Source organism: Curcuma longa, chromosome 11, assembly GCF_044706935.1.
Source record: "Curcuma longa cultivar G26 ecotype Majalengka, Jawa Barat chromosome 11, ITB_CL_G26_1.1, whole genome shotgun sequence".
Classification (NCBI taxonomy): domain Eukaryota; kingdom Viridiplantae; phylum Streptophyta; class Magnoliopsida; order Zingiberales; family Zingiberaceae; genus Curcuma; species Curcuma longa.
The window spans coordinates 9758240-9774388 of record NC_133871.1 but is presented as its reverse complement, the minus strand read 5'-3'; the positions used below and the strand labels follow the sequence as shown (position 1 = coordinate 9774388).

Genomic DNA, 16149 nt, shown 5'->3' with positions numbered 1-16149 from the left:
AAATAAATGAAATCACACTATCAAAATGGGAAAAGGTGACGTTTTCATTGTTTAATCATCAAAAGCTAATTATTGTCATGCCATCTATGACCACAAACACTGCGAATGACCGTGAAATCGCCGAAGCAGAGACGAAATTAAGGAGCAAGCCAGGCTCTCTCTTGCAGCTGCAGACCGAGGGAGGAACACTGGGCTCGATCTACAGGCCCAATTCAGTTATTGGGCCTAATAATACATTATAAAAGATAAGAAATAGAATTTTTATTTTATTTTTTATTATAAAAACTATTTCTTATATAATATTTTTACAGACTAAATATAAAAAAGTCCTACAATTTAATGCATGCCTTTTTTTCATTTCAAATATAAAATCGATGTAATTAATAAAACATTATTGCCAAATATTCCAATATTTGCTACCATACAAAAATCAAGCCCCCTTGTGATATAAATAAAATGAAAAAAAAATCCAATAAAAGTAATTGATTCTTAATGTGCATGAATTTTTCTCTTTTCCCCATTAATTCAATCAAATCTAAATAAATATGTTGAGGAAAAAATATTGCAGAGTTTCGAGTATTTAAGGGAGAGGAAGGAGAGGAGAAACAGGGTAATCTGTTTCTTGTTCGGCCATGGCGAGGTGCAAAGTGAAGCTGGTGAGGATCGCCAACGCCAGCACCCGCCGGACGACGCTCAGGAAGAGGCTCAAGGGCCTGATGAAGAAGGTGCGGGAGCTGACGGTGCTCTGCGGCGTGGAGGCGGCTGCGGTAGTGTTCGATCCGCAGGATCCTCTGCATCCGGCGGCGTGGCCATCGCGGCGCGAGGCGGCGCTGTCGCTCCAGCGCTTTCGCGCGTTGCCGGAGGTCGAGCGGCTGCGGAAGATGACCAGCCAGGAGGCGTTCCTTCGCCAGCGCGTCGCGAAGGTGCGCGACCAACTCCGACGCCAGCAGCTAGCCAACCACGAACTCGAGATGTCCGCGCTCCTCTTCGAGGGCCTCTCCGGCCGGAGTCTCCAGGACGTCAGCATCGAGAACGGCTACTCGCTGTCGCTGCTCGTCGACAACAAGCTCCAGGAGATCGCCGCGAGGCGGCAGGAGCTCGCCATGCAACTGGCCGTGGCCTCTGCACCACCACCACTTCCTCCTCCCCCTCCGTCGGCTCCTATGCCTCTGCAGCAGAATATCAACTGGCCGCCGCCATTCTCGAGCATGATCACGAGCCCGCCAGTTGGCGCTCCTGCGCCCGGGCACGACAGCCACGCCGCCGCCGGCAACTTGCACAACATCGACCAATTCTCCGGCGCCAAAATCGATCCTTTCCTGTGGAGTGACTCCTTGTTCTCTTAATCCAAATTCATACAATTTCAACAGGGATTAATCAACAATAATCTAATAGTTTAGAATCTGGTCGCTCAACTGATTTGGTTTGTCGATCTTCTTCATGTTTCATGTTTCTTTCTTAATGGTCAAAGTTTCCAAGAGTCAACGTTAAAGTCAACTCTCGTGTTTCAAAGATTCGATTGTTAGATACGTTTCCTATTAAATCCATTTTAAAAGGCAAAGAAAACAACCTTCACGATCGTACAATTGACCAAAGACAGAACATAGTAAATTTAACGATAACTTGTGGCTCGATCTCTTTGTCAAAACAATAAATACACTACAAAAAAGAGGAAGGAAGAAGGAAATGGGCATCCGTAGTAGTTGGAACAAGAAGGAACACCTTGCACATCTCTTCCTCTTCTAGTCTTTTCTGCGCTCCATTGGCCTTTCTTGCTAGATTTTGCTTCTAGGCGTCCTTCTCGTTTGCTTGTTCGTGGTCAATCTATCCGTCAGTTTATATATACGCCCGCCGAGCGATCGCCATTAAGCCATCTCGGTTTTTACGGATTTGCGTCGGAGAGGCTCCTTCTCCGATTCCAGTTTCCATGGAAGAGGCGCAAGGTACGTTTCGCGGTCTCGTTGCTTTTCCTTTCGTTTTTCTTCCCTTTTCACGATCTGCGTCTTGCAAGTTGCCTCCTTTGGAATCCCGCTGCGGGATCTTCCCATCAAATCGCCGCCTTTATGCGGAAAGTGTCGATCTCGACGTTTTTTCTTTATCGATTTGGATCGCCTGTCAATTTCATCGGTTGATGTCGTAACATTTGTGCGAAATGCTTCTGATTCTGGATCTGGACGCCCTCTTCAACAATTTCTCCTTGAAAATTAGTCCGGTGCTTTTGCATTAGGGTTCCTGGTCTCATCAGTATCCATGGAGAAATTGAGTTAGGGTTAGTTGAAATTTCTAGGGTTTATTTTGAAACCTTTTTCTTCATCTTTTTCCTGATGACACTACAAGGTATTTGGGAGCTTCTTCCTCTCCAATTGACTGTTTAGCTTTTCCCCCCTAAATTCTTCACTCTCAGATTTCTCTTTTCCAGTATAACCTACAATATGGAAGTTTCTAACGATCAAAATTTTATCTTTCTGCTATCTTTTGGTTGATTTACCTTGTTTAACCTTATTAGGGATTCAATTTGATTACTCATAGAATTTGTGTCACTCCACCGCAGACCTTTTGCTCGACTATGTTTCACATGGCACTCATCAGTTGTTGCTTACTATCTTTCTGAATTATGGTTGCAGTTGTAGAATCGAAGGACGGGACTATCTCTGTGGCTTCTGCATTTGCAGGTCACCATGAAGGTAATTGAGCAGCATTGCACATATGTCGATCGCATCATCTGTTGGTTGTAGAATTTGTGGTGTGGAGTGCAAGGAAAGATGATCCTTGAAAGAGCTCTACTTTCACTTTCTTTTACAGTTTTGTTTTCTCAACCCTTTTTGTTCTCATTCCACTTCTTTTTTTGTGCAACATTCTATGGTTTCGAGTAGTTGTTCAAGATAGAGACCATAAATTTTTATCGAAAGCTGTTGGAGAGGCATACAACGGGGTCGAATGTGGTGATGGGGGTCCATTTGGTGCAGTTGTTGTTCGTAACGATGAAGTCGTCGTTAGTTGTCATAACATGGTGCTGAAGCATTCAGACCCTACAGCTCATGCTGAGGTGACTGCGATAAGGGAGGTAAGGGTGTTAGATGGCTTAAATTGTTTACTTTTCTTCACAAGATTCTTGAATCCTTAGCAAAGTTTCTTCACATATTCAAGTGCATATGATCGATTCAGTATTTTGCGTATAATTCATAATACAAGAAACTGATAGGGAAACCGATAGGTTCCACTTAAATTGTTATGTTATCCATCATAGTGAATTCTTCTACATAATCATGCACCATAAATTTGTCATGGTGAAATGGTGAAACGATATTAAACAGCAACGAAATTGCTATTGTTTTCATTTCAGAAAACAAACTTATAGTATTATTCAAATAATCACCTTTATGATTTGCTATTCTGACTCACTAGATTGTAAAATCAAATCGGTTTCTCTTTCTGTGAAATTTTTGACATCATTCAGAGTCTGTATAAGTAGTCGGAGGCATGGAGCCTTTCCTGGATCATCGATATCATTTCCTTGATTGTGATTACATTTAGTATTCTTGTACAAATCCTACTGCATGCATCCATCACTGTTTGACCTTTATTCAGAGATAACATTAGCTACTTGTTGTCGTTGAAAGCTACTTGAGTTTAGGTTTATGCATGTTATGCAGCACTTATTTTATTGTTGCAGGCCTGCAAGAAACTCGGGAAGATTGAACTTTCAGATTGTGAGATCTATGCCTCCTGCGAGCCATGTCCAATGTGCTTTGGCGCAATTCACCTTTCGAGACTCAAGGTAGTCATTGCTTCTCTACTTTCTTCCTTCAAGCTTATCTATCCTCTAGAGTATGTTCATCGGTTTCGCTTGGACTCCAATTGCAGAGGCTGGTGTATGGAGCAAAGGCAGAGGCTGCCATAGCTATTGGATTTGACGATTTCATTGCCGATGCTCTGAGAGGCACTGGATTCTACCAGAAGGCTCATCTAGAGATCAAGCGCGCCGATGGCAATGGAGCCATCATTGCTGAACAAGTATTTGAGAAAACTAAGGAAAAGTTTCAAATGTATTAATTCTCTCTGCTGCATTGTTTCTGAAAGGTCTTCTATATGCAAAATGATGAACAAACATTGTAAACTGCTGCTGTGAATACTGATTATACTGATTTCGCAAGCAATAACTGTTCATGTTTATGCATTTTCATTGATATTTTCAGTTCATCATCACGTTTCCTTTCTAACGGTGGTTGTATTTATGTTAAAAGTTGTAACTAGTTGAAAATCATAGGACAATCTCATATATCCAAGCATGTAAACTTGCATCTTTTTCTCTTGTTTGCCCCATTACAAAATCATATTTTGTAATCATTTGAAATCTTATTCTCTTTTCATCCAATTCTGAACCTAGTTATAGTCATCAATCTTCATAACTATTCTTCTTGCAAAATTAACATCTGATTCCATGAAGTTGTTCTACTTTGTTGTACCTTGCAATTCAACCTTCTTCTTCAATTCCTCAATGGTGATCATCAGCTCTGAGTCGAGTCCTCCTGCAAACTGTGATAAAATAACATGAACAGGGTTACGTGTGCTCATAAGAGGAGTGATCGAAGCTGAGACCTTAAGATCAGATATGAACTTGCCTGGTGTGCTCTGTAAGCAAACCTCACACCCTGAAAGAGAAGTGCCTCTTGTGCAGATTCCCGAAATGATTCGAGCTCGATCGACACTCTGCTCAGGTAGCACCTCGCAAGCTTCACAGACAGCTGCTTCATCTGCAATTGAAAGTTCCAGTTTCTATTGAGCTGATTTGCATTCATCTGCTCATTGATCAAACTGATAAAGATAGAACCATACCTTGCAAACCATTCCAGAATCTAACAGCCAATCAGTTGGGATTTTGCACTCCCTATATAACACCATATTTGAATTCCTCAACTTGATCACTTGATCGACACCTCGCTCCAATCTTCTCCCACCATTAGTATAAATAAGCACAAATTTTGTATGATACAAATCACAAAAAACAAAAACAAAAGGAGAATTGATGGTGGTCTGATAGTACTCACTTATCTAGTAAGTTTGAGATCTTTTTCAGAGTTGTCTCACATGGCAAAGAGGAATCATCCTTCAAAGATGAAACTTGAGCTTCTAGTTGCTTTAGGTCGCGGAATTCAACTGCGGCTTCACGCAGTGCATCGGCTTTCTTTTCAGGCCAGTCGAAGTGCTTCAACACAGCTCTCTCATCAGCCTATTCAAGAGATCATATAGCCAGACACATCATTTTTGTTTTTATCAAATGCTTCGATTCTGACTACAATAACTCCATTACAAGACTTACCAATGTGGAGAGTTGTCCATCGAGCCAATCCACAAAACGTAGGACATCTTCCATATTAGAGAAAGATGAGGATTGCACCTTCTCTATAAGGTGTTTAATGAGCTGCCCTTTTGTTTCAACATCTGCCTTAATCTGTGCAAGAAGATATTTCATTATGAAGTATCAAAACAAAAGATTGGTGAATCAAACACAAACGATAGGAGATACATATATACCGCTAACAGATGAGCCGATCGATGTTGAAGTTCTCCGACAATGCCACTGTGTACATTGCTAGATAGACTAGAGGAACATCCATTGCTGATCAAGGAGCCTTGCTTTCCATCTCGCTTATTTAGTGAATGGTATAGTTGAATTAGTGCAGAAGGCTTACTCACTGCAGTTCTTCCTAAATCATTGTGAGGAGGTGGCGGCGGCGGCGGCGGTGGTGGCAGAGCTTTGGAAATCGATAAAGGTGGAATCGGCATCTTGTTCACAAGTTTTGGTTGAACTTGTGCCAAAGAATGGTTCTTGCAAATATTGTTCCCACGAATCTCCAATTCTGTGCCATTCTTTGAGTTTTGCTGAACAAACTCCAACACTGGTCTAAACTTAGACTTGCCATCCAATTCAACCTACATACAGTTTCAAACCGAGTGATTTTAACACAAAGAAAGCATGATCTATAACTTGACATGCAGAAAGAGCAAACAAACCTTATTGACATTCTTTGCTTCTGCTGCAACAAGATGTTGGTGCAGCCTTTTGTTTTCTGACTCCAACTCAACATTCCTCACCTTCAACTTGTCGACCTCAGCTTTCAACCCTGCCACTTCCTTGTGCAGCTCCACCACCATTCTCTCACTCTCATCGAGTCTACTCTCCAACTCCTTGGCCTTGTTAGTGGCCGGCCTCAGTTTGTTGAAGTGGAGAGATCTTTTGGCCAAGTTCAAGCTGGTGCTGCTGTTTGTGTACACATCAGTAGGCTTTGGCCTAGGCTTCAGCATTGGAGGGGACCCTTTATCTGCCTCTGCTCTTGGAGAATCCTTCGTTGATCTTGAGACCACTCTGGCTGATCTGCTTTGGAGCTCCTGCTTCATTATTTTGCTTGGATCAACCACTGCTGCCTCAAAATTGTAGCTGCTGAAGAACAAAGAAGACAAAAATAAAACTCAAGATCTATGTTCATTTCTCCTCTACTCCAGTAAAGAAAGACTGCATGCTTGTAGCCAAACAAACTCATTTCCATTTCTGATATTTCATTTGAATTCGCAGGGGAGTGAAGAATACCTGCATGGAAGAGAGAGATGGGTGGCACAATCCCTGTCTGCGAAGTGAGAGAGGAGAGAGAGGTTGGTGAAGGCTGATGGATTGGGCATCATTGAATTGATTAACTGAAGGCTGAAGCTAGAAAATTAAGAATGCAGCTCCTTGTCCTGCTCTTTCTCTCTGTATATTAAGAGACAAATTAAAGCAGTAGAGTGAAAACATGATCACTGATTGCAATGTGCTAACCTCCTTCAATTTTACCCTTTCTTCATCACCCAACCACCCCACCAGACCTAACTCCACCTTCAAAATTGTGTCTGAATTCATCTAACACCACCTGAATTCATCCATGCTTACTATTTGCGCCAAAAAGACAAATTTGCACAGATGATTTCTACAGTAATCATCCATCCTCAACGATATTAACTTAAACAAATTCAAATCAGAATCTGTAGCTCTTTTGACTAAACGTACGTCCATATCATGATTGTTTTGATTCATTCCAAACAATAGTTTGTCATTTTTGCACACCAACTAGTCTATGGGTGCCAGATAATGCCATAGACAGGATTTTAATTGGATTGGATTGGATCTGAAGAGGAGACAAGAAGTAGCTTCTACTCCTTGTTCTTGGAGCATGTTTAGGGTTTGTATCAGGTGGGTGTCGAGTGCACCTCAAATAATAGAGATTTGTGAGTTCAGATGTCACTTCAAACAGAACCAAAAAAAAACTTTTAGTGTTGTCGAATTGTGTCGAGTAGTAGAATTAAGGGTAATTGTTATGGGTAACACGATCTGGTTCACCAAGACCAATTTTAGATTATGACATATAGACAAAAAATGATAATTATTCGACACATGGCACAGGTAGGAGAGACCCGGTCGTCATGATTGACTTGACTGATTGATTGGACTTAATCGAACACGTTTGACTCACTCAGAATTCATATCTAATCACTCTCTCATCTACTCGACCACTTGCCTTGATTCATCTTTTTAGACCGCCAAATCTTTCAGACGGTCACAATCAAATCCAATCCGTCAGATATTCATACCACCACTGTCCACTAGCAGTCAAGGGCGGAGCCAGTCATTATTTTATCCGGGCTTTAGCCCAGGAGCTCAAGAAAACTTAGTATTTAAAGTTACTATAAAAAAATAAAAAATATATGTGAGAAAAGAGAATAGCCCGGGGACTTTTCATCCATTCGGGATTAGCCCAGAGGCTATCAATTTCTTGGCTCCACCATTGCTAGCAGTTATGGGGCCTGACAGTCGAAGCTATGACGGTGAAGAGACATTCCATCCGTAATGATCGCGAATGATCACGATCAATAATTTTTCATACCATGTCAGATATCCCCTCTAACAAAATAATATTCTCCTTGAAAGATAGCTCCTCTAACAAAATTTACTGTCAAGATGTTTTTCTTAATTGACAACAAGGACAGATGGGCATAATTCTCTCCTCTCTTCGTCTATATAACTCTCGGATTTCCCATACACAAGTATGTAATACCACAAGCACTAACTTCTTCTACTTGTTATTTTTCTCTTCCTCCTCTCAGTATCTGACTTAAGCGTCGAAGTGGTCGAACTAAGGACATCTCTAACCTTCCTTCTCACTGTGTTGATGTTTGTAGGTCCAAAGTTCATCATCTTCTTACTCCTTACAATATCCATCGTGGTGCTGCGTGGCGGATGACGCGTCCACTAGTGATCCCAACACGAACAGTAATGTATCGATCATGCATGTCGCCATTATTGCAGTGTTATTTTAATCAGAACTTGTATCTGAACATAAAATTTCAATATTTTTTTAAGAAACTTAAACATAGAAATTCATTGTTTGGGAACAAAACTAATTTCTGGATAGTTTTTGAACTATGTATCCTCCATGAGACTTTGTGTACTATTTGCCTTTGAGGATAGTTTTTGACCCGAATCATCCACCCAAGAAAAGTAAGGGTTACAGCAGTCATTAAGTTATTATTAGCGTGCGGTGCACCGCAAAGTAATCCCGGCCACAATTTGCACGTGTGACCGATACATTACAACAAACATGACACGCGTGTTTGTTGTGGTGTCATAGGAGTACGCGTGGCAAACGAGACGTACGTGGCACGCGTGAGAGACTTGTTGCGTGTATCGTCGCAACAAATTGCACACCAAGGCTTTGTCTCTTCTAGCATATCTCCCTCATAGAGATATTTGACCGTTGGATACTCTTGACTATAAATGGTATAGACCACGAGAGTCCACACGAGCACGTTTAAAAAAAAAAAATGATAATCCCAATAGTCACATCTCTGGGGTGGTTAGTTCGGTCCCACGGAAGTTTCCCACCGACCAACAGGGTAAATCGAGAAGCACATACGGCGGCCAATCCAGATGCTCAGCATCCTTTGATTGCGTTTCTCATTTGGAGGAAAATTTCTGCAAATACGCCGTAGCTGGGGATCGAACCACGGGTTCCTGAGTTACAACTCGAATGTCCTACCGTTGCATCATTGTCTCAGGGACCACTCGAGCACGTTTAAGTTGTTGCTTTTGGTGGCAAGAAAGAGAAGATGAATATTTAAGGAGACAAATTTGAATAGATCAAAAGTCAAAATAACGTTTTTTTAATGGCGTTCCACTTTACTTTTTAATCAAAAAGAGCCTCTATTCACTATTCAATAATTATGTATATTTACCCTCCACCTTTTATTGCTGTTCCTATTAAAATTTTTCATCTAGATTTTCAATCGATTAAGTATAAAATAATCACGTTCTAATAATTATATTTTATAATTGACGGATTCAATTATATTCATCTATTATTCATATAATAATAATTATTATAATCATTATAGTATTGTAGAAATTATGATTTTATAATCACTACAACATCAATTTAAAATTTTAATTAAAAATTTAGATGAAAATAATAATTAAAATTATATTAGAGGACATTTATTAAACAGTGACTAAGGATTTTTAAAAAAAATAAAATAGGAGGCCCTTTCCTAATTTAGAAAAAGATTTTTTTTTAATTTTTGCCATTTGATTCTTTGTAACTCATCCATCAAAAATTAAAAAAGAAATTATATCTATCCATTCATTCTATTATGACATCCGAAGACGCTCTTAAATTTAGAATGCTCAAAAAGCCCATCAAAATTGTATTTTTCTTAAAAGACATGCCTAATTCTCATTTATCTCTCTCTTCTTTACTCTCTTCTCTTTCCTTTACCTGCAACATCTTTTCTTTCTCAACCTCATGGATGTAGCCAAGTTGTTACTGGACAAGAGTCAATTCCCGTAAAATTTCATTTTCTTAGGATTTAATTTATACCCTCTTTTCTTCTGCAATCGTTTGATAATGTGATTTACTTCCCTTATCTCGTTGTAAGGCAGATAATGAGGGGCGCTCAAGTGAGCGTCATCATCTTTTGTTGTGTTTTCTCTATTTTCTTAAATTAAATTAAATTTTAATAAATAATTTTTTAAATTTAATCTATTTTAACAAAAATTAAAATATATAAAATAAAGTTAATAAAAAATTATTTTTTATTTATTAATATTTATTTATAAAAGAATTTAAAAAAAATGAAAAATGAGAACTGATTTTATTAATAAAATAAAAATAAAATAAAAACTTATTTTGAGATTGATTTTTAAAAATCAGTCTTAAATACCAATATCATTGTGATATTAATATTTACCAACACTATAACTTAAACACTAGATTTTTTTAAATGTTAAAGAAGAACATATTTAAACTCCGGAGCATGATAAAAATTTACAAGAATTAAAATATGTCCAATCGAAACTATAAGCACACTTCTAATAGATTATACCAATTTGTACAAATTTAGATGGCCCTTTTGAATATTCGTTCGGAAATTTCAGAGGTGCCCTTTGAGAAATTACGGAAGTTAATTCTATCATGCCTTTATTTGTACTACCAACGCTATAGCAGAGATGACTTGCCAAAATCATCCAGGGAATGTCAGTTCCATGTACCCAACCTTTGGGGCATTTACACGCGAACAAAAGCCCAAAAGCATGATAAGAAAGGGAGGTGAAGTATGCGAAGAAAGGGAGGTTACACAACAAATGCTGTGTTGCTGCTCTTTCCCTGCACTGCCTTTTCCATCCAACAATTACTAAAAGTTTGTTTCAGACTCCAAATTATTGTTCTAGTACAAACTTGTAGTAAACGAAAAAAAACAAACAAACAGACCACACAGCGCATTCGACATAAAATTCATAGTTTGGATGCATCACCAGCAGTAGGACAAGATCAAATTTAGGCAGATGGTTTTTCCCACTTGAGGGGCTTGACTACTTCCCAGGTGAAGTCTGGGTCGTCCCTGCCAAAATGTCCGTAGGCTGCCGTCTTCAGGAACCTGTGGCCGCCCCTCTTCAGGTCGAGGTTAATGGTGATCATGCCTGGCCTGAAGTCAAAATTCTCCTTCACGATCTGCAGTATCTCCTTATCAGGGATTTTCCCTGTTCCGTAGGTGTCGACGAAAACAGAGAGGGGTTCAGGCACGCCGATGGCGTAGGAGACCTGCACGATGCAACGGCGGGCGAGCCCATTGGCCACGATGCTTTTAGCGGCCTGCCTAGCAATGTAGGCACCGCTGCGGTCGACCTTGGTGGGATCCTTGCCGGAGAAGGCACCACCGCCGTGTGCTCCCCAGCCGCCATAGGTATCGATGATGATTTTGCGACCGGTGAGCCCAGCGTCGCCATGAGGCCCGCCGATGACGAAGCGGCCGGAGGGGTTCAGATGGAAGATGGTCTTCTCGTCAAGATATTGCTCCGGGATGACGGGCTTGATGACGTGCTCCTTGAGGTCAGCCGCAATCTCATCGTTGGTCACTGTCTCGTCGTGTTGGGTGGAGATGAGAACGGTGTGGACACGGATGGGAACCATGGCACCGTTGTCGTTGCGGTACTCCACTGTCACCTGAGTCTTGCCATCCGGCCTCAGCCAAGCGCAAGTTCCGTTCTTGCGGACCTCGGTAAGGCGAGCGCCCAGCTTCGTGGCAAGGACATGGCTAAGGGGCATCAGCTCAGGGGACTCATCGGTCGCATAGCCAAACATGTGCCCCTGGTCACCGGCACCGATCTCCTCCGGGCGCTTGGTGAAGTGGCCGTGAACGCCCTGGGCGATGTCGGGGGACTGCTGCTCGATGTACATAAGCACGTTGCAGCGGTCCGCGTCAAGGCCGACATCGTCGGAAATGAACCCGATGGAACGGCAGGTGGCGCGGACGATCTTCTCATAGTCAACATCGGCCTTGGTAGTGATCTCTCCAAAGACCATGACCATGTTGGTCTTGGTGCAGGTTTCGCAGGCAACCTTGCTGTCGGGATCCTGCTCAAGGCAAGCGTCGAGCACCGCATCCGAGATCTGGTCGCAGAGCTTGTCGGGGTGCCCCTCGTTGACAGATTCAGAGGTGAAAAGGAAGGTGTCCGCCATCTTGGACTCGCTGAATCATCACAGAAAGAAACATCATAACATTTTCATCAAGAAACAGAGAAAATCAAGCTCATCAATCAAAACCTAGGTCAGATCGAATCCTTCACTAGGAAACACAAACCCTACCGGTTCCAACCAAATCAAACGCAAATAAACCACGGCGAGGACGCAGATCTGAGGCAAGACAACCCACCTCAACGAAACACGCGACGAGACGAGAGATCGGAAGCCTGATTTGCCGCCGCCTTCTCTCTCAGCTGCTTCCGCCAAATGGAGATCCCCTTTCACGCTTTCTTGGTGGCCGAACCCCGGCGCATATTTATAGGCGAGGAGTTGCCGACGGGCACCCACCAACCTTTAACGTGGACCCAATATTTAATCCCCTCCGTCCGATTCCGACTCCTCTAGTCTGACGGTGGATGGGTGTCCGAGACAGGTGGCGATGGCAACGCGTCTTCACCGACAGGTGGTGGCGTCACCGTCGGTAGCCGGCGCCTTGTCTCACCTACCCCGATTTATTATTGGGCTCGGCCCTAACGCACCATAAACTCAAGGATCAATGTAAGGCTCGGAACACAAGACAGGCATTCTCTACCACTCGCAACATCAAAAAAACACTTCGTTTACTTTTTTTTGTGAAAAAATAATAAAAATGTGAGAAACAAACCGTTTGTGGCGTGCGTTATTGGTCTGGTCAAAGTAATTTAAAGGAATTGGAAAATTAAAAATAGTAGGTGAAATGTGGACTTGCGGTTTGGCTTCTCATGAGGGCCGGATGTAACTAGACGAGAATCCAGGAAGATTCGTAATTTATTATATCTTTTTGGTCCTTCTGGAAGTTTGAAATTTGTTTTTTTTATTGTTAATTTGGAAATCTTTTCCTCTCTTTCCTTTTTATTTTATTTTATTATTCCACTCAGGTAAACTCCCTGATTAAAAAAAATTTAAAGAAAAGCAATTTATTAGGAGAGTAGTTCTTGATAGTGAATTGCCCAAATTTTTTATGAAATAGTTTTAGTTAGTAATTAAAATTGTACCATTTAGAAATATTATTTTTTTAATTATCTATTTGCCAACCACACACATCTTGGGTGAAACTTGCCTTTCGCGAAGGCACGTGTCATGCCTGTAACAATATTTAATTTCAGTTGTAAAATAAAAAATATATATAAATAAAGAAACGTCCCTTATTTCTATTATGGTTAAATATTAAATATATATATATATACACACGAATTTGCTACGCTGCGGCCCGTATCCTGCGTGACCCGTGCGCACTCCTCTGACCCTTCGCCACTGTCGCCGCTGCCGCTTCGCCGTCCGGCCACCGTCGGCCGCCGCCCCGGGCAAGATGGAAGCACGACTCACGAGCGCACTGCCTGGCACCGGATTCCAGCCGAATTCGTCGGATTCCGATCACTTTCTAGTCGGAATCCGGCGCTAGGTTGTGCACCGACGAGGTGCACGTCCATTGGGCGTGATGCGGCGGCCGACGGTGGCCGGACGACGATGCGACAGCGGCTGGAGCAGGACTGGGTCGAGTGGGAGCGCACAGGAACGTACGAAGCGGGACATAAGGTAGCAAAACTTTATATATACATACATATATATATTCTTTACTAAATTAAAACATTTTAAAAACCTTTTATATAAGTTAAAATTTACTAATCAAAATTTCTCCCACAACTCCTATTTTAATATTAATTAAAATTATTCAAACTCTAATTTTAGCCAAAAATATATAACAGTAAGATCAATAAAATAAAAAGAGATTTAAAAAAATAATATAGGATGCTCTTTTTTGATATTTTAAAACATAAAACATGCTACAATCCATTGTTTACGTCAAGAGAGATGACAGTTTAGACTTTAGAGGGTGTCCACTCCTACAAAGACAAGAGACTACATTTGTTTACGTCAATATTTAAAATTTTCTTCAATCTTCTTCCCCGTTCAAGCTTGATTGTTGAAGAAGCTACACTAGTCAATCATTCCTTGGGTTTCATTATTCAGTGAGCTTGAAGGAGAAAATCAGGAGAACATAAATTAGGCACTACAAAAGTAATCAAATCTAAGCTTTGGTTTTGAGAACTCTGTTGTCAGTATTTTGGAAGCCACTACAGCATTTGCAGCCTCTGTATAATGAATCCCATCCCAGTTGACATACTTGGAACCAACCAGGCAAACCTGTGATCCATAAGCACCACACTCCACCTTTTGATTGAAGTTGTAGGGAGCCCCTCCGTGTCCACAGCACGCCATCAGTGCAGACTCAAAGCCTGCAACACCGATCATCAATCTTATTAAGTTCTTCTGTAGTCGAATGGAATACAAGTTTTGAGATCTTTGATGATGAAACTCGAGGCTCACCGTATTTGGTGTAGTTGGCAATGAGATCATACTTGATGGAGTAGATATCAGTATAAACGATGGTGGCATTCATCAGCTTGGCGTTCAGTTCATCGCAAAGAACACTCAAGCGAGCGTTGAATTCCTTGGCAGCATCATTGTAGGTGATCAAGCATCCATGTCGATCGAGGTTGCTGTTAACCTTTCGCGGTAGCGCGAGCTTCTGAGGCAAGCAGCCCAAGGGGCCGGTGTTGTGTACCCAGAAGTGCCTGCCTCCATTCTCATACAGCATCTGCATTCAGAGAGCACCAAAGTTGAACACTACCTTGATAGGGATGAAGAGGTCCTTCGAGCACCAAACTGTAATCGATGATGGGAGCTAGTTTTTCTTTGCATATGAAACAAGAACTTGCCTCGATAGCTTTCTTGATCTCGTCGATGACGGATGGGATTCTTTGCACAACATGAGCAAAGCTTAGGTTCGCAGAGAATGCTGCTGCTAAATCGTTCTGTCCTATGTCAATTGCGTATAGCGCGTTCTGAAAACCCTGTTCGTCGATCAGGTTCGTCGCGCCTTCGATACAAAAATCAATGCAGACAAAGAATTCATGGCGAGCTCACAAGTAAATGAAGTGATCTAAGCTCTAGGGTTCAGCATTCAGCAAGGATTGAAAAGATTCGACCTTGGGAGAGGAGGTCCAAGGATCGCATCTTGAAGCGGAGGAACTGCCGCACTTGGACGGCCAATGCGAAGGGCAACTCCGGCGGCCGCGTGGTGGAGCCAACTATGGCGAAGTTGGCCCCGTTCCGGAAATCCGATCCCAGAGGCTCCATGTACGGGCTCAAGTAGCTGGTGTTCAACCCCTCACCTGGCGTCATCGCGTCGATTAGTGTCTCGGCCCGACAGAAATGGGGGAAAACATTAGGGTTTACTCACAGAGGAAGTCGATGACCAGGCGGCCGTCGCAGAGGCGGCCAGAGGGGCGGAGGAAGAAGGCGCGGCCCTCCAAGTGGGGGAGGACGAAACCGAGACCGGCGGCGAGGCCGCCGGTGTCGGAATTGGAGTCGCCGAAGTTGAAGATGACGGGGCGACGGCCGCAAGCCGCCGTGGCCAATGCCGGAAGCAGGGAGAGCGCGAGGATGCACGCGGCGGCGATGCCCATCGGTCGGAGCTCCGATAGCGCCTTTCGCCTCGCCTTTCGCCGTCCATTTTAACGCCGTTGCGGGAAGGCTGAGGAAGAGGACCAGGCGCGGGAGTGCGATTTGGGCACCGAAACGCGTGACGCTGACACGCACGTGACCCCGTGGCAGCCTGGCCGGAGAAGAGGTGGATCCGTGACTGTGGACGAGCCTGTATCATACGGGACAGACAACACAAAACTAGTGGCTGTAAGATTATCGTGGCACCAGATCCGCGACCAATGACATGATTACTCCTGTAGCAGATCTATGATTAGAAACCTGTGGGTCCAACGTTTACGTGCAGAATCCTCTGAGACCCACTCCCTACTGAGCGAGCAACCGTATCTCCTGTCTGGGCATGACAGCTAAGCCACATTATTAAGGCGTGTGGGCGCCATTGTTTGAATTGAGTTTTGCATTTGACCCCATAATTTGATTAATTTTCCTTATTACAGCGGTCGCTTCTTCCCATAATGATCGCGTTGATTTTCTGCAGTAAATGTAAGAATTAGCAAACTCTGAGTAGTAAAGTGAAAATCCATCAGATTCTCTGTTTCCTGGTTCGTCCCCGATT

The 16149-nt window shown here is 42.5% G+C and overlaps 5 protein-coding genes across 6 annotated transcripts; 2 read left to right on the top strand and 3 right to left on the bottom strand.

Annotated features, from left to right (window-relative positions):
* Positions 1 to 632: 632 nt before the first annotated feature.
* LOC141840197 (agamous-like MADS-box protein AGL80) lies at positions 633 to 1346 on the top strand. Its single transcript, XM_074728115.1, has one exon. The coding sequence runs from the start codon at positions 633 to 635 to the stop codon at positions 1344 to 1346; it is 714 nt and encodes a 237-aa protein (XP_074584216.1).
* A 335-nt stretch (positions 1347 to 1681) lies between these two features.
* Positions 1682 to 4171, top strand: LOC141840198 (guanosine deaminase-like). Its single transcript, XM_074728116.1, has 5 exons — positions 1682 to 1943; positions 2625 to 2684; positions 2874 to 3064; positions 3674 to 3778; positions 3865 to 4171. Exons 1-5 carry the CDS (start codon positions 1928 to 1930, stop codon positions 4051 to 4053), a joined length of 561 nt encoding a protein of 186 aa, XP_074584217.1. The 5' UTR covers positions 1682 to 1927; the 3' UTR covers positions 4054 to 4171.
* A 106-nt stretch (positions 4172 to 4277) lies between these two features.
* On the bottom strand, positions 4278 to 6747 carry LOC141840196 (INCREASED PETAL GROWTH ANISOTROPY 1-like protein 2). Of its 2 annotated transcripts, none has more exons than XM_074728114.1 (8): positions 6590 to 6747; positions 6016 to 6439; positions 5536 to 5934; positions 5321 to 5452; positions 5049 to 5230; positions 4837 to 4948; positions 4623 to 4754; positions 4278 to 4536 (listed from the first exon to the last, which is right to left on the bottom strand). In XM_074728114.1, exons 1-8 carry the CDS (start codon positions 6679 to 6681, stop codon positions 4453 to 4455), a joined length of 1557 nt encoding a protein of 518 aa, XP_074584215.1. In that variant the 5' UTR covers positions 6682 to 6747; the 3' UTR covers positions 4278 to 4452. The 2 variants fall into 2 exon arrangements, with proteins under 2 accessions (XP_074584215.1, XP_074584214.1); XM_074728113.1 differs by having other exon boundaries at positions 6016 to 6442; positions 6590 to 6746.
* A 3911-nt stretch (positions 6748 to 10658) lies between these two features.
* LOC141838679 (S-adenosylmethionine synthase-like) lies at positions 10659 to 12330 on the bottom strand. The gene is made up of 2 exons (XM_074726223.1): positions 12238 to 12330; positions 10659 to 12054 (listed from the first exon to the last, which is right to left on the bottom strand). The coding sequence occupies exon 2, from the start codon at positions 12042 to 12044 to the stop codon at positions 10863 to 10865; it is 1182 nt and encodes a 393-aa protein (XP_074582324.1). The 5' UTR covers positions 12045 to 12054; positions 12238 to 12330; the 3' UTR covers positions 10659 to 10862.
* A 1486-nt stretch (positions 12331 to 13816) lies between these two features.
* LOC141840402 (GDSL esterase/lipase LIP-4-like) lies at positions 13817 to 15556 on the bottom strand. Its single transcript, XM_074728378.1, has 5 exons — positions 15331 to 15556; positions 15077 to 15262; positions 14807 to 14967; positions 14415 to 14685; positions 13817 to 14323 (listed from the first exon to the last, which is right to left on the bottom strand). Exons 1-5 carry the CDS (start codon positions 15554 to 15556, stop codon positions 14091 to 14093), a joined length of 1077 nt encoding a protein of 358 aa, XP_074584479.1. The 3' UTR covers positions 13817 to 14090.
* Between the last annotated feature and the right edge of the window lie 593 nt (positions 15557 to 16149).

Excerpts from the sequence above, each read along its gene's own strand:
- LOC141840197 (XM_074728115.1), top strand. The coding sequence starts at position 633 with ATGGCGAGGTGCAAAGTGAAGCTGGTGAGGATCGCCAACGCCAGCACC.
- LOC141840198 (XM_074728116.1), top strand. Across the intron at positions 2,685-2,873 it reads ATTTGCAGGTCACCATGAAG|TTGTTCAAGATAGAGACCAT; the intron begins GTAATTGAGCAG and ends GGTTTCGAGTAG. Across the intron at positions 3,779-3,864 it reads TTCACCTTTCGAGACTCAAG|AGGCTGGTGTATGGAGCAAA; the intron begins GTAGTCATTGCT and ends CTCCAATTGCAG.
- LOC141840196 (XM_074728113.1), bottom strand. The coding sequence starts at position 6,681 with ATGATGCCCAATCCATCAGCCTTCACCAACCTCTCTCTCCTCTCTCAC. Across the intron at positions 5,453-5,535 it reads GATCGGCTCATCTGTTAGCG|ATTAAGGCAGATGTTGAAAC; the intron begins GTATATATGTAT and ends CTTCTTGCACAG. Across the intron at positions 4,949-5,048 it reads ATCTCAAACTTACTAGATAA|ATTGGAGCGAGGTGTCGATC; the intron begins GTGAGTACTATC and ends TGGTGGGAGAAG.
- LOC141838679 (XM_074726223.1), bottom strand. The coding sequence starts at position 12,044 with ATGGCGGACACCTTCCTTTTCACCTCTGAATCTGTCAACGAGGGGCAC.
- LOC141840402 (XM_074728378.1), bottom strand. The coding sequence starts at position 15,556 with ATGGGCATCGCCGCCGCGTGCATCCTCGCGCTCTCCCTGCTTCCGGCA. Across the intron at positions 15,263-15,330 it reads CCTGGTCATCGACTTCCTCT|GTGAGGGGTTGAACACCAGC; the intron begins GTGAGTAAACCC and ends CGATGACGCCAG. Across the intron at positions 14,686-14,806 it reads AGATCAAGAAAGCTATCGAG|ATGCTGTATGAGAATGGAGG; the intron begins GCAAGTTCTTGT and ends CTCTGAATGCAG.